The sequence below is a fragment of the Anguilla rostrata genome, chromosome 13, assembly GCF_018555375.3.
Source record: "Anguilla rostrata isolate EN2019 chromosome 13, ASM1855537v3, whole genome shotgun sequence".
Classification (NCBI taxonomy): domain Eukaryota; kingdom Metazoa; phylum Chordata; class Actinopteri; order Anguilliformes; family Anguillidae; genus Anguilla; species Anguilla rostrata.
In genome coordinates this window covers 13988434-14003208 of record NC_057945.1, presented here as the reverse complement: position 1 = coordinate 14003208, position 14775 = coordinate 13988434, and the positions used below count along the sequence as shown (strand labels likewise).

At 42.3% G+C, this 14775-nt stretch overlaps 2 protein-coding genes across 12 annotated transcripts in view; both read right to left on the bottom strand.

The window, feature by feature from the left end:
• Positions 1 to 2486, bottom strand: part of LOC135238406 (proto-oncogene tyrosine-protein kinase Src-like) — a 35646-nt gene extending 33160 nt beyond the window's left edge. For 2 of the 3 annotated variants that reach the window (XM_064306271.1, XM_064306272.1), the window contains exon 1: positions 1875 to 2485. The gene's annotated coding sequence lies outside the window, so the exon portion shown is untranslated. Of the gene's footprint in view, positions 1 to 1874 lie in introns of all 3 variants that reach the window. The other variant, XM_064306270.1, reaches the window with a different exon arrangement.
• A 5045-nt stretch (positions 2487 to 7531) lies between these two features.
• LOC135238408 (potassium voltage-gated channel subfamily G member 1-like) overlaps positions 7532 to 14775 on the bottom strand; it is a 32724-nt gene continuing 25480 nt past the window's right edge. For 8 of the 9 annotated variants that reach the window (XM_064306275.1, XM_064306274.1, XM_064306276.1 and 5 more), the window contains 2 exons: positions 13393 to 14236; positions 7532 to 10394 (listed from right to left, as the gene is read on the bottom strand). In XM_064306275.1, coding sequence (XP_064162345.1) covers positions 9606 to 10394; positions 13393 to 14181 — 1578 coding nt within the window. In that variant the 5' untranslated portion in view covers positions 14182 to 14236 and the 3' untranslated portion in view covers positions 7532 to 9605. The remainder of the gene's footprint in view (positions 10395 to 13392; positions 14237 to 14775) is intronic. The other variant, XM_064306282.1, reaches the window with a different exon arrangement.

Sequence of the window (14775 nt, the reverse complement as noted above, 5' to 3'; positions counted from 1 at the left end):
TAGGCTAATCTAATCTGTTAATTTTGCTGGCAGAAAAAAATGTTTACAGAATGAAATTGGACTCAAATGATCTGTCAGTCTGTTCACAAGATGCAAATTCAAATTACAAATTATCAGGGCTGACCCATTTTCACCCCCCCCCCCCCCCCTTCCTCAATTCAGTGTGGTAATAACAGTAACTGAATTCACTTTACCTTTGCATTCAAAATGAGGAGTTTAAACTAAACTTGAATACAAAATTAGAATAAGTATATTGTGTTGCGGACATTTGCATTAAAAACCAAAACAAGTTATGCCGTCAACATTATTTTCAAGTGCCTGGACGAAAAGATAGCCATGATAGTGATAAAGAAAGACAGCTATTCTCATCATTGGTTCACACTGACTAAGTCTGTAGGGAGATCAAATTAGCCTATACAGGGACATTAAAAACAATGCACAAGGCGCACAAAATGTGTTTTGTGGTGTGTGTGCATGTGTGTTTGAATACTCTGCCTGTTTTCAGGGCTCAGTTAGCAGTCCTTTAAAATAAAGACTTGGGAAAACATGCTAATGCCATGACATGAAATGATCAATGCCAATAAAAAAAGTGAAATCATGATAATATAACAAGCAGACAAAAGCTGGACGATTATCTGAGAAATCACTGGATGTGGCATGGCTATAGCTTCTGCTTCAGTTTTAAAGGGGCGTTCTCACACTGAAATGTATGCTCGGTGTTGCAATCCACCATGAATATGTCGGTCAGTCACAATGCGTTACATTGTAGCCTAAGTCATCTTCAAGTGTCAGATCATCAGGTCAACCATCAGCAAAACGGATGTTAAAACACTGACAGTCAGGCATCGTCGCTGTTGTCATTTAATAGGTCCTTTCCACATTTCTCAAAAGTTTTCAGTGAGCACACGTGCCATGGGCTACTGCATGACGCTCATAAACCCATAATTAATATGCACGCCTCCGAACATAAGTTCAGACAGCATTTAAACGGCCCGTCCTTTCAACCAACTGCAACTGTGTGCCAGAGATGGGCGTTTTTCTTTCCTTTTTGTCATACACTGGCAAGCTAAAACTAGGACAGTGAATCACGCAAACAGAACCGTCTAACACGACAAAAAGCACGCATACGACATAGATATATAATAGCTTAGCCTATATATAGGCTAGCCTAATATAAGTCTATTGCTTTAAGTTTGTGGAAAGCCCAAGACAGTATCTAATGGGTTGTAGCTATAAATCAATAGGGGTTACCCCAACAACATAAGTCGCGCACGTTCTGATATTCTTGAAATGTACTGCAGTTTGCCTATAACATAATTTCGTTTGAAGAGACGTTGCTTGGAAAATTGATAGCAACCGTCTACAACACAAATGTAGACTACGCGTGAATGCCACTCCATTCTATATTTTGCTACATAGCTCGATTGTTTAAGAGCAGCTGGTTCTTTTTAGCCAATGAGACATGAGGTAGACAAAGATATTACAGTAGGCTATGTAGGTTAGGTTACAAGACTGTAAAACAATATAATACGCATTTATTATATAGTTTGATGCGAAGTGTAATTCTGCTTTTCAACGTCGTGTTAGAAAATAACGATTTCAGAGCAGCTGGTAATAGTTCGTGGAAAAAATAGTAGCCAAGGTAAGTGAACCAGACGTGACAATTCACGTCACAAACCCGAGTAGGCTACTATTTATGTTATCATACACTAGATTTACAGAATTAAGACATATAGACTACTGCTGTCCAACACAGTCTGGTCAGCGCACATGCAAACAGTTAATACAGCCAGGCTATTTCCAAATACGCGACCTCAAATCGTATCCATTCAAAACGGGTACAAGCACTATACGGCTATCAAAAAAAAGCTCACCTCTTAAACGCGAGTGGCTTGGGGTTTAACCTGGGTCAAACAGATGCGTGGTGTGATTTCTTGGTGTGAACCAAAGCAAATCTTCATTCAGATCGTCATCGAAGAAGATTGGAAGTAACTGCTCTCGTTTACAACGTTCGCTGACACACAGGCAAAACTAGGACCGACGTGAAATCTCATTCAATGCATTGACGGTGCGTAGTGAGGTCATGACTGGGATTGCCTGAGAAAGCTACTGGCTTCAGTCCTCTTGCCGCTGTAAATTCGTTAAAATCCAACGGAACAGAGCAAGCGTCCATTAACCCCGCTGATCCCCTTAGGTTTGAGCACCGCAGTGCATAAATTGACAAATGCACAACATATGAAAATATTATGGAGAAAAAAACAACGTGTAGCGCCACAGCGCTGCCGAGTCCGATATGGGGAAAACAAGCAGTGTGCGGGAGGGAGCGACACCATTCTGCTTTATTGACGGAACACGAAGAGCCAATGTGATAGAAGCGGAGATGCGATTTTTGCGTAACTGCAGGAGTGCGAGACTGGAACTGAACCCTCATAGGGTGGGATAGCAGTGGATAGATCGTTCGTTCGCCGTTCTTGCCTGCGTATTGTCGTTTTAGAATAGGGAGAAGCCATGGATTCGGAGGAGTTGACAAGTACAGTAAGCGCAAACAGCGCCACGTTCTCACGGTGAATTAAGTATGCTGCATTCAATCCGCTAAACTATCTTGATATGAGTCTGTGTGGACTTTGTTTGGGTTGTTTATGTTTATGCTGCGTTCACTACCCAGTTTATTAGTGGGTTACTGTGCTGTATGTTGAACAATCCAGTGTAGACGAATATAGGCCCAGGTCCACATAACTTTTTCTGGTTACAGATTTAGCCTAATGTCATTTCTATGCAACAGTAGCGGGTATTTTACAGTATATTCAATATATTGCTTTAACGCGTATAATTATTGGGTTATTTGTTCTCTTTCTCAACTTGCATATTGATTTGAAGACGCATAGGCCTATTTCTGGTTAGCAAAATCACTTGTAATTAAGCTGTAAGATGTCAGTACTTTAAAGTACATTTTCTTTAATGTTATTGCATACTCCTGTAACATCTTGATTTAAAATGGCAAACTTCATAATAACTTGAAATCATATGTATATAGTCAATGTATGACATGTTGTAGCTTTAAATGGACACATCCCACATTAGACTTTAAAATGCCCTGTTAAGAGAAATAAACAGCACTTTAAAAGATAAATATTGTAATTGTGCTCAAAATAAAATCCACTATATGAAAAATCCACTATAAAATCCACTATATCCAGCCAAAGTCTGAGTTTCTGATTTAGGGCACAACTAAAAGATGAGCTGTCAGGCATGGGACATAGTGGGTAAATAAGACTGAGTGAATTACATTGTGGGACAGTGGAACCATTAAATCGCTGACTGGAGGACAATATTTTACTCTTGGTCCAGTACTCCAATGGCATCAGTGTTGCCGTTCCTAATAGTTCAGCACACTGTAAACATATATTTTTTTAGGTTTCTTTCTTCCTTAGCTTTTCACAATCAAAGGTTGCAGCTATTAACACTGCCTGTTTAATTTCTTAACCTCTCACACAGTACCTGTTACATGCCACTTAAATAAAGGCCTGTAACTGTGTAATGTTGTCCATTTTAAGATAATTTTGCTATCATTAATTCAATTTCTGAACTCAGTCAGCCACCCAGTAGACTAAACCTGGCCTAACTTGAATATTTACACTTGTCTGCTTCTGAACCACAAATGTCTGTGAAGCGTTGACAAAGCATTGTAAACAAAGCCACAGTTACATTTGTTTTGTGCCAAGCACTTGGCTGACATGGAGACACTTGTTAAAAAATCAACAAATAAATTGGATTTTTTTAGCGCCTTGGGAAATTTGCTTTTCAAAGAGGCTTTCAGCCACCCTTGTTTCATATTTAACTTGAGCCTTTTTACATATTATACTTCCTCACTTCTCTCAGAGCTGTCTTTTTAAATATGTGAGTCACCTCTCATTTAAATGCATATCCTACTTCGTCCCGTATTATGGGAAGTGAGCTTGGCCTACATACCATGGAGGCTCATGTCATTTTGCTTTTGAAACACTTTTTTTTTCTGTGGTACAGCTGACCTACTGCTGAACTGGGATCAGTGGGTTGGTCTTTCTTTAACTGATGAAATGGTTCCCAAACTTTAGTAGTGGGTTGGGCTGAGGAAAGTTGTGATATACTTGTAATAAAAGTACTCAATATACACACCCATGGACATTCAAACAGCTAAATTGAATACTGCGTTAGGTACATGCAATGTGATACTTGCTGTATAGATGCAGTTTTCAATTTCGTCAACACTAATGAAATTGAATTATAGCGTTCAGTAATGATAGCTGCTGAATTTGAATAAGCCGTGGGTCACAACTGTTTGCTCATTACGTGGGTAATGGGCTTGGAAAGTTTGGGGAATTCCTGTTACGTAGTATGTCATTTAATTTCCAAAATGCACATAGGTTCCCAAACCTGTGAAATTATTAGCCATTACAGAAGCAAATGACAATGCTAATTATGTTCACAACATACTGTAGGCTCAAACCACTTACTTTTTTTTTTGTACTTCACTCTTACTCAGAAGAGCCTGACTCAGAACAACTGCTGAGATGACATTTATTATTAGGCCTGCCTTATTAACTATAATGTTTGACTCTCAGTATAAGTATAGAATACACAGCTGGAAATATGAGCTCTCAGTCTGAAACACAAAACAAGAGAGTCACATTGTCTGCAATATTTGAATAAAACATGTCTGAGCCTGTAAGAAAAGGGGACAGAGAGTTGCAAGCCCGGTCTTGCAATGTTGTTTTTACCTCACAAAATACATTCTGCAGACACGGAGACAGTTAACTTAGTCAAACAAAAACACTTTCAGTTTTACTGGTCAAAAATAAGTAAGTAATTTGTAAAGTAAATGTGAAGTAAAAAGTTTTAAGAAATTGGAGAAAGTTTGCAAATACTGCTCCTGTTTACAACCTTTGTTCAGACCGACAAAATTTGGACCATCGTGAAATCCCATTCGATGCATTGGTGGTGAGTAGTGAGGTCATGTTGTTTCAAAAGTTTTCCCGTCTTACTGCTACTATATGGACATGGAGAGAGAAGGGCCGCTATTGCATAAACGTAATCCCATTAAATTAATACAGTTACTTAATAAGGCTTAAATCCATCTGTGATCGTGGTTCATTTTCAGTAAGAGTGCATTGTGCCCTGAAATCCTTGACAGACATTTATTTATTTATGTATTTATTTATTTTCACTCCTCCATTGCCTTAAGAGCAACAAGAAGAACATTTATCATTAGTTCCATTACAGATTTTTTTAAAGGGGATGTGAAGCACTTGGTAATATGACTCTGGTTCATTAGCTTTTTACCTCAGATAAGATGTGGCCCTGCATTCAAATCTTAAATTGACCTGCATTTGCTATAAAAATAAACAAGCTTGCTTTTTTGCAGCCACTGGCAGTAGGACAGCCATCTTGGAACAAGCTAGGCTGTGATGCTTTGGCTGCTCAATCCATTCCTATTACTAGGCTGCTGACTTTCGATGAGCTCAACGGTGAATCGTCAGGGAAAAACAAAACAGAATTCAAGAAGCATAATTTTCTCTTGCCCCAGGAGTATTAGCGAGCAAAACATATCAATTTTCACAATCTGCCTAGGGCATCCTAAGGCAATACAAAAGGACCTGCCTAGGGCTGCACTATAGTGCTAGTCGCTGCAAAAAAGAAAATTAAAAAATATATTTTTTGTAAATACAGGTCAATTTGAGATTTGAATGCAGGGCCGTATCTTATCTATGGTAAAAAGCAAATGAACCAGAGTCATATTACTGACTGCTTCACGTCCCCTTTAAAGTTTCCTCTATGAATCATCCTGTAGAGGTTATCAGGTGTGGAATCTGTGAGAATGTGTGTGCACAATTCTCTTGTGATTCCTGCTGCATCCTCTGTGGATTCGAGACCAGGGCTGCAGGCCATGCAACTTAACTGCGGTGAACCCCAAATCCCCACTTTCACAGGCATTACACTTGGCATTTGCTGCCACTTGCCAATCACACCCCCTTCTCCTCCCTTATCTCCCCCTGCCACTCTCTTTATTTGACTTCTGCCATTTCCTGATCCGCTCAGCGCTTCCCATTGTCATCACTCTGCCTCCTCCTGGGAAGACAGTTCGTGTTTAAGGTGGAATTCTCATCCACGTTTTTCCTTCACCGATGACATGGAATGCTAGAAAAAAGGATCATTTTCATTTTAATGGGAAAGGAAGAAGTTACGCTTCTTGACTAGGTGTCACAGCTCAGAGATTCAGCTTGAATACTAGTTACCTTACCTGTAGTAGTGTCCAGAAGGTAGTGTGATTCTCAGTTTTGTAGAAGCCTGCCACTTGGAAACAGACAGAGAATGTAAACTAAAATATAATTAATGTAACATAACATAATGAGGCGAACAGGCCATTCAGCCCAACGATGCTTACAATTTCCCTACCACCAAAGGATACCTAGTGCTTATCGTTTACCTACAAATTAGATAGTATCTAGCACTGTATGAAGCCTGGACTGCCAGTACTATTCTAAATACTTCATTATAGGAAAAAATGCATTGTCGGGTTTCATTTGAGTGTCATTCTGATTATTTTGTAATGGAATTCTTATCACCAGGTTTCAATTACTTGAAATAATGACACCAGCTTTACGGGTTTCAAATTGATTGCATGTCAGCAAGTTAAGTAGCATTCAGAATAGAAACAAACAAATACAGCTCCACTGTTTTTGATTCTCAAGAAAACATGAAAATGGGAAAAATAGGAAAGACCAGGTCAGGCCCTCCATAACACCAAAGTGAAATAAAAATGTATAAATCCCCAGTGGGATGCAAAAGCATTGAAAGAGTAGGGCAAAAACAATCAGCAATGTGACTAAATCTGTGCAGCAAGCTTAGATGAGGACTCTATCTCTGCTGACCAGTGTGGTGTCACAAAGATGCTCAAGCCAGTTCAAGATACATAAAAAGGTCTGTAATGGAGTACACTCACACAGAAGGCTGTATTTCTGAACTTATCGTGCAATAACTGATCACAATGTATAGCTTTCTTTACCAAAGCACTGCACTAAGACCTTTCCAGAAAGGGCATGCTTTTACAACAAAATTTCCTGTAAACTGTTGCACAGTATGCTGAAACATTTCACACTGAAAACAAATGGCCATAAGTATTTTAGTCTGATGTTCAGACCTATAATATTTTTTTCTATTACTTTTTTGCTAAATATGACAAAAAGATTGCAAATGGGGTGAGGGAGTTTGACTCTACTCAAGATTAGCCAGCGGGATAAGACAAATTCACTTTACAAGCAAAAAGTAACTTGAAACAAGGAAAGATTTTAAGTCGCATTACAAGACTATAAAACACTTGTTCAGACAGACTTTTTGCAGTGGTCTGTAAGCTGTAATACATACTGAAGCATGGATAATTGTGTTCATTATGTTATGTGGTCATCCACACAACAGTGAAAATATGTCATAGGCCTATGTACTACGAGTTTTACACATGAGGAATACGACACCACATCCCACCACACAGAGGAAATTGAGGCCGATTCTTTATTTTGTCACCGTATTACAGGACAATGAAAGCGAAAAAGGCTCACTTACATCACAACAGAGCCAAGCTTGTTACAGTTTAACCTGTATAAGGAATAAAAATAAAACGTAGACGTTTCTATGCCAGTTCACCAGACGTACAAACGGTATGCAAACACGAGATTCTCAGATCCATCACTATAAAATGGCGAAATGAGGCATATCTGGTTGTACTGGCACAAACAACACGGTGATTTTTAAGACACTGATTTTTATTTTCTCCAACTTTGTTGACTAGTTTATTTGACCACAAATATGGGACCATTTTGTTTTGTAACAAGTCTAAAACAGAAGCGACTCAAAATAATTATAACAATACCTGCAATTACCATTACAGCAAATAAAGTGGGGAGATAAACAGACTAGGTTCAAGATTATGTATTTTCTTCTATCAATGATAATGAAGTAAATATGGTCATACTTACATTTACTCATATAGTGACAGACTATAAAGTAAATTCTAAAATGCGAATGCAGCCCCATTTTACGTGAGAAAACCAAAACGCAAAGATAGAAGGACAGAACATAGTCGTGTGGGATATGTTGTTAAAAGGGCTATTCTATCAACGCTGGCCACCTAAGACGGTGTAAGAGTACATTATAAATCATGGAAGAAATATGCTTTTTTTGTGTGACACTTGGTTTTGAACAATCAGCGTTTTAACAGATGCATTTGTGTTTCTTGTTTCTGGCATATAGCTTGAAACTGCGCCGAAATATTTTTGGCTGAACCGCAACAGCGGGGCCAGCCCTACAAACGCAAATGTCTGTGACTGAGTGACTGAGTGATGAAGTTACACCATTGGTCGGCCGGGTTATGAAGTTACACCATTGGTAGGCCGGATCACGTGTGTTAGGTCCAGCCATATACTAGGTTTTAACCTGGTCTTGTTTTCTCTCTCTCTCTCTCTCCCCCCCCCATCTTCAATTTGAAATCATCAGTTGCGTGTCTCGAGTCATTGCTGCCACTCCTTCAGGCGTGTGAGAACTAAGATGAAGGTCAACAAGCTGTGATCGTCAGGTTGGGCAAACAGCGTGAAAGTTGGAAAAACAATCCGACAGGCTCTTTAGCGATGAGTAGGAGGTAGCAGGGACACGCTGTACGGGGAGGTGAAAACAGTCTGGAGTACATTCAGATGCAGTCACTGTGCACCGTAGCTCAAAATTTGCCTGCAATTCGCCAGTGCTATAGGCTAATCTCTTCAGGCTGTGCGTAAAATCAGATTTAAAAATCCGAAGTGAAGGAAAAGTAAATATGCTTCCAAGTATAATTACCGCAATGTGCTGTATTACTGTGAAATTATACCAGCAAAAATTAGTCCCTTCCATTTATAACATTCACTTTATATTTGTTTATTAACAATAACCTTAATTATGGAATGGCTATGCATTTTAAGGTCTCTTTTTTTTATTAGTCACATGATATAACAACATGATTAACACCCATAAGGGGGGAAAAAAATAAAAAACCTAAAATATTTGTGCTGGGGATGATTATTGACATGTTCCATATAGTAAATAACTTGATAACCTGCACGGCAAAAAAAGCAAACTCGTATTACCCAAGTCCTGTTTTCCTAATCTACACTTGACAGTAGATATGCTCAGTGATGGTATGTCATACACTGCTTCATGAAAATTACACCAGATAAAAATCAATTGTGTATGCCAGTCAAGTTAATTACAATATGATAATACGCGTATACGTGATGTGGTGGCTAATGCGCTCAGACTATTAAGAAAGAGAATACGGTTTAAAATAACATGAAATGTGAGTGTTCAGCTTGATGCCTTGATCATTTTCCTACAAAAACGACTCTCTGAATCTGGCCACCTTATATAACCTCCCTACAATTTGATTGGCCACACAATACTTGCCTTCCCTACCCGTTTTGCTTTCCCCAGGCCATAACTGCCAATGATATTTGAGCGCTCAGTTGACCAACCCGCTTGAGTAAAGGTAAATAAACAAGTGAATGAAATGTGAAGAGAAAGAAGCTGAAGGAGACCTCCCCTGGCCTCTAGCCCTCTCCGTCCTCGCTGTCCCTGGGGTCGGAGGACTCGCTGCGGAAGAGGCCGTCGCTCTCCAGCGAGAGCTCGCTGAGGCCCGCCGCCTTGCTCCGCAGCAGGAAGCGGGTCCGGCGCTGCGTGGCGCGCTGCTGCTCCTGCTTCAGCTCCAGGTACGAGCGCGAGAAGGTGTGGAAGATGGAGGTGACGGGAAAGGCCATGAGCAGGATCCCGCTCAGGATGCTGCTGAGCGCCACCACCTGGCCCGGCACGCTGCGCGGCACCATGTCGCCGTAGCCCACCGTCGTCATGGTGATGACGGCCCACCAGTAGGTGGCGGGGACGCTGCTGAACTCGCGCGAGGCTGTGGCCTCGTTCTCCACCAGGTAGAGCAGCGGCGAGAAGAGGGCGGTGGCCACGCACAGGAAGAGGAGGAGCAGGCCGAACTCGCGCGTGCAGCGCCGCGCGGTCAGGCCCAGCGTCTGCAGCCCCAGCGAGTGGCGCGCCAGCCGCATCACGTACAGGATGCGCAGCGCCCGCAGCACCCGCAGCACCAGGCCCACCTTGTCCAGGTAGCTGCTGCCCGAGCCCAGCCGCTTCTCCCCCGCCGCCGACGTGCTGTCCACCATCAGGGTGATGTAGTAGGGCAGGATGGCCAGCACGTCGATCAGGTTGAGCGGCTGCCGCAGGAAGGCCAGCTTCCGGCGGTCCTGGATGAAGCGCAGGGTGAACTCCAGGGAGAACCAGGCCACGCACACCGTCTCCACGATGAAGATGTTGTAGCACATCTGAGAACACTTGCCCTTTGGGAAAACAAGCACACTATTATATTAGCAACCAAGCATGCGCTCTGTCACTTATGCTTTACCTTAAGGGGAATGCATGAATGAAGGCAAATCAGCAATGCCACAATGGAATAGAAATATTCTTCTTACTTAGGTTAGTCTTATTCCTATTATATTTCTAACACTGATATTTTATCTTATTTACTCAATTATATGACAAAATGAAATTATTTCTGAACTAAAAAGAGGGTGTCACAGGTTTTTATATTAGTCTATTGTCAGCATCAGTACTACAAATTTAACACTAGGGGGAGATGTGGTATTGCAGCTGGCAAACGAAAACACAATTTAATGAATCCCCAGTCCATACTTCAGCAAAACAAATACGCATAATGAAGACAGGCACCCATTTCTATAAGGTGATAAAAGCTAAATAAACTTTGCATAAATTACATGTCTGGGGCATTAATAGCAATACAACTCTAATGCCAATACACCTTTGATAAATTAATGTAACTTTGTCTATGTTCAGTCAACATTTGTCCGTAACTTTGACTTACAAGTAAATGCAAATGTTTTTCCTCACAAACACAGTTTACCAAGTTACAAAGTTACAGATCAACGTTGATTGAATCCCAGCCTTCACATTGTATTCATAATAATACTTGTGCTACGTTCACTCCCTGTTCCTTCCAAGAAAAGGCGTGAACATGTACCTGAGGGCCATGACATGACAAGTCTATGTCTTGTTTAGTCTTGTCAGCATGTCATAGTACAGACCCACACAAAAAAATTGACTATTTGTTTCAAACAGGGCAACAAAGTCTGTTCTTAAGACACAAAGAAGACTATTGATGAATAGCAGTCGAGTGCTTAAATCAGAAATACGAGTCAAGATCTTCAAACTGAGACGCTGCATGTTTTTAGCACGCTGCCTCACACTACCCCAATGCCGATGTAACACTCCAACAATTTTTAGGGAGATGTCAGAATTTCCAAAGCAGAGTTGATTAACGCTCAATGCTGGTTTAAGTTCTTTGCTTGGCCCAAGATGTCTATGTGACACCCAGGGCCCAGGAACTGAACTGAAGATGCCTTTACTGGAATATGGGGTGCTCCCTCATTGTAAATGCACCAAAGCCAGCTCTGTACGTTGAAGAGCGGCGCAGTCGTCGTCGAGCGAGGTAATAAAAGAAATGCATGTGAGTATGTCACCATGGCAACAGTTGCAATGCCTTAATATCATCAATCTGTTCAAAGCAAATCATTAAGATCATTAAGTAAGGAACAGTAGCATGTATTAGCAAATATGCATTAAATACAGTTAAATGCAAAAGTACTGGATAAGTGATAGAATTTGTTGTTTTTGCTCTGTACTCCAGCACATTGGTTTCGAAATGAAACAATGAATATCAGGGTAAATTGCAGACTGTCAGCTTTAATTTTAGGGTTTTCACATCCATAATGGGTGATCCGTGTAGGAATTACAGCCTGTTTTATACATAGCACCCCTATTTTAGAGATGCAAAAGTAATTGGACAGTTGGCTGCTCAACTGTATCTTGGTCAGCTGTGTGCAGTTGCATCATTGGTTCAAGCACAAGACAGCTAATAAAAGTCTAGAGTTGATTTTAAGTGTGGAATTTACATCTGGAGTCTGTTGCTGTTGTTGCTCAACATGAGGACAAAATAAGTGTCAATGCCAGAAAAGAAGGCCATCATGAAGCTGAAAAATCAGAACAAATTGATCAGACACACACTTGGTGTGTTGAAATCAACTGATACATTATTATGAAGCAAGAATGCACTGGTGAGCTCAGGAATAGCAAACGACCTGGTAGACCACAGAATACCATTGTGGTGAATGCCAAAACAGAACTTCTAATTTGTGAGGAAAAACCTGTTTTCAACTGTCAAACAGATCAACAACACTCTCCAGAATGTAGTCATATGTTTCAAAGACTATACCAGCATAACCTCAGGGGTTCACCATAAGATGCAAACCTCTGGTTAGCCTGAAGAACAGAATACCCACGATAGAGTTCGCCAAAAAATACATGAAAAAACTGTAGAGTCCTGGAACAAAGTCTTGAGATGAGATTAGATGAGATGAGCATTAACTTGTACCAAAGTGAGGGAAAGAAGAACGTATGGCGAAAGAAAGGAACTGCTCATGATCCAAAGCCTCCCCCTCACCCCTTAAATGAAGGCACTATGTATAAAAGGGGCTGTAATTCCTATACCTGATCATCCAATATGGGTTTAAATACCCTCAAATTAAAGCTGACAGTCTGAATTTTAACCTCATATTCGTTGTTCTATTTCAAATTCAACTTTAACTGTATAAGTATCACTCCACTGCAACATACTAAGCCATGTGTATCTGAGTCTACAGGAAATCCTAAATAAGGTGAGCATTCTGTGGTTCCATGTTGCTGAATAATTATTCAGTGTGCGCCCAATGCTAGATATTCACAAACTGCTAACAAATTTACTGAGCTTTTGAACATCTTCACAAGTTTGGCAGTAACTTCCAAGGTGAGACAAATATCAGTCTACCAAGGTGAGACAAATATCAGTCTGTGGAATGAGAAATTGGCTAAAAAGGCCCTGAAGCAAACAATTGCTTGAAAAGTGCTGAAAAACAAATTAAACACAGGCTCAGCTTATAACTGCCCCATTCTCCATTTCACAAATTGACCCCATTTAGCGCCACTCGTTTATTTTGTGAATGATGCGTGCCGTGGTCGTACATTATGTGTTTTGTGCGGTTGTCTTGCTGAGCTTCGTGAACACGCACGGTGGGAAGAACAAACGTGGTTTTGATCGTTCCCTTCTAATCAGGACCGATTTTAAACCCGGGACACCAGGTGAGTTCAATCTCTGGCCAATCAGTGGCATTAGTCAATCAAATAACTATCAGGTAGCAAACAAAACCCGCAGCACTACTGGCCTCAAGGGCCAGACTGAAGTATCTTTGAGTAGAGTATCTACTACTCAGATCTATCTGCGCTCACCGTCTCCTCCTCCTCTCTCATGGCCGGCATGGTGCTGATGGACAGGTTGATGGCGGTAATGGTGACGAAGAGCACCGACAGGCTGGCGAAGATCTTCCCCGGCAGTCCGGAGTGCGGCCTCTCCACCATGTCCCTGAGCCGGGCCATGCAGAGGCTCAGCCGCGACTCGGGGGTCAGGGGGTCGTGGGCGCCCCGGTCGGCGCCCCCCAGCAGCTCGTCCTCCTCGGCGGCGCGGTCCAGCTCCCGGCACTCCTCGGCCCGCTGGAGCACGCGGCGCCGGCAGCACCACTGCAGGTTCTCCTCGGCCACGCCCCAGTAGCGCAGCTCCTCGCGGAAGGACAGCGCGCAGGTCTCCCGCAGGGCGCGCAGCTCCCCCGCCCGCAGGAAGGCCACGATGCTGCGGAAGGCGCAGGGGCTGCGGTCGAAGAAGAACTCGTTGCGCGCCACGTCGTAGTCGTCGCACACGCGCATGATCTCGTCGAAGCTGGCGCAGAGGCGGAGCCGGCCCAGCCGTGTCAGGGGGAAGTCCTCCAGCGTGGCCCAGGGAAGCTGGTAGCGGAGGCCCCCGACGTTGATGAGGGCGTGGAGCTTGCGGGCCGCGGGGTAGGGGCACCGGTCGCCGCCGCCGCCGCCGTCCTCCTCGCCTGGGGGTAGGAGCCGAGCCCGCTTGTAGAACACTCCCTTGGAGGCCTCCCGCTCCTGCGAGGGAGGGGGGTTGAAGGAGATGTCCGAGGTACAGCTCAGGGCGCTGTAGTCATAGTCTGAGCCGTCTCCAGCCAGAAGAGTCATCTTGCTGTCACATAACTTTTGGTCACACTATATCGTTATGTCATGTCGCCACCTGCTGGAAGACAGAGGGATAACATGCTTTCAAACAAAAACAAGCTCTTTCTCAGCCACTTTTAGAGTGGTGGATAGTCACAGAAACCAGCTTAATCATCACACAGGTCAGCATGGGTAACCAGACTAGAAAGTATGTCGGTATTCAGACATGAATATATGACATCCCCAGCTTGAGACTGTAAGTAATGCATGCAGACACACTCCATTTGTTCCAACACTTGCCAATCTCTGTGAGAAAGTGTCCCACAGAGCCTATCTCCAGGAATGCTGGGTAGGTGCCATTTGCATTGCAGGTTTTGATTAGAAATTCACAATTGTTGTGGACCACCTGTTACCCCAGCCAGCGGTTTCCACCAGTTAAGCCAGCCATAATTAGCTAATCAGCTGCATACAGCAGGACCAGTTAAACCACAGTTGCAGTAAAACTGGTCCTACCGGTCACACAAGAAGTCTTCAGCTATTATTCACAAGCTTATCAATACATTTACATAAATCTGAATAAATTAATGATTTGGGCTAATTAAATAATGAAGAGTATGA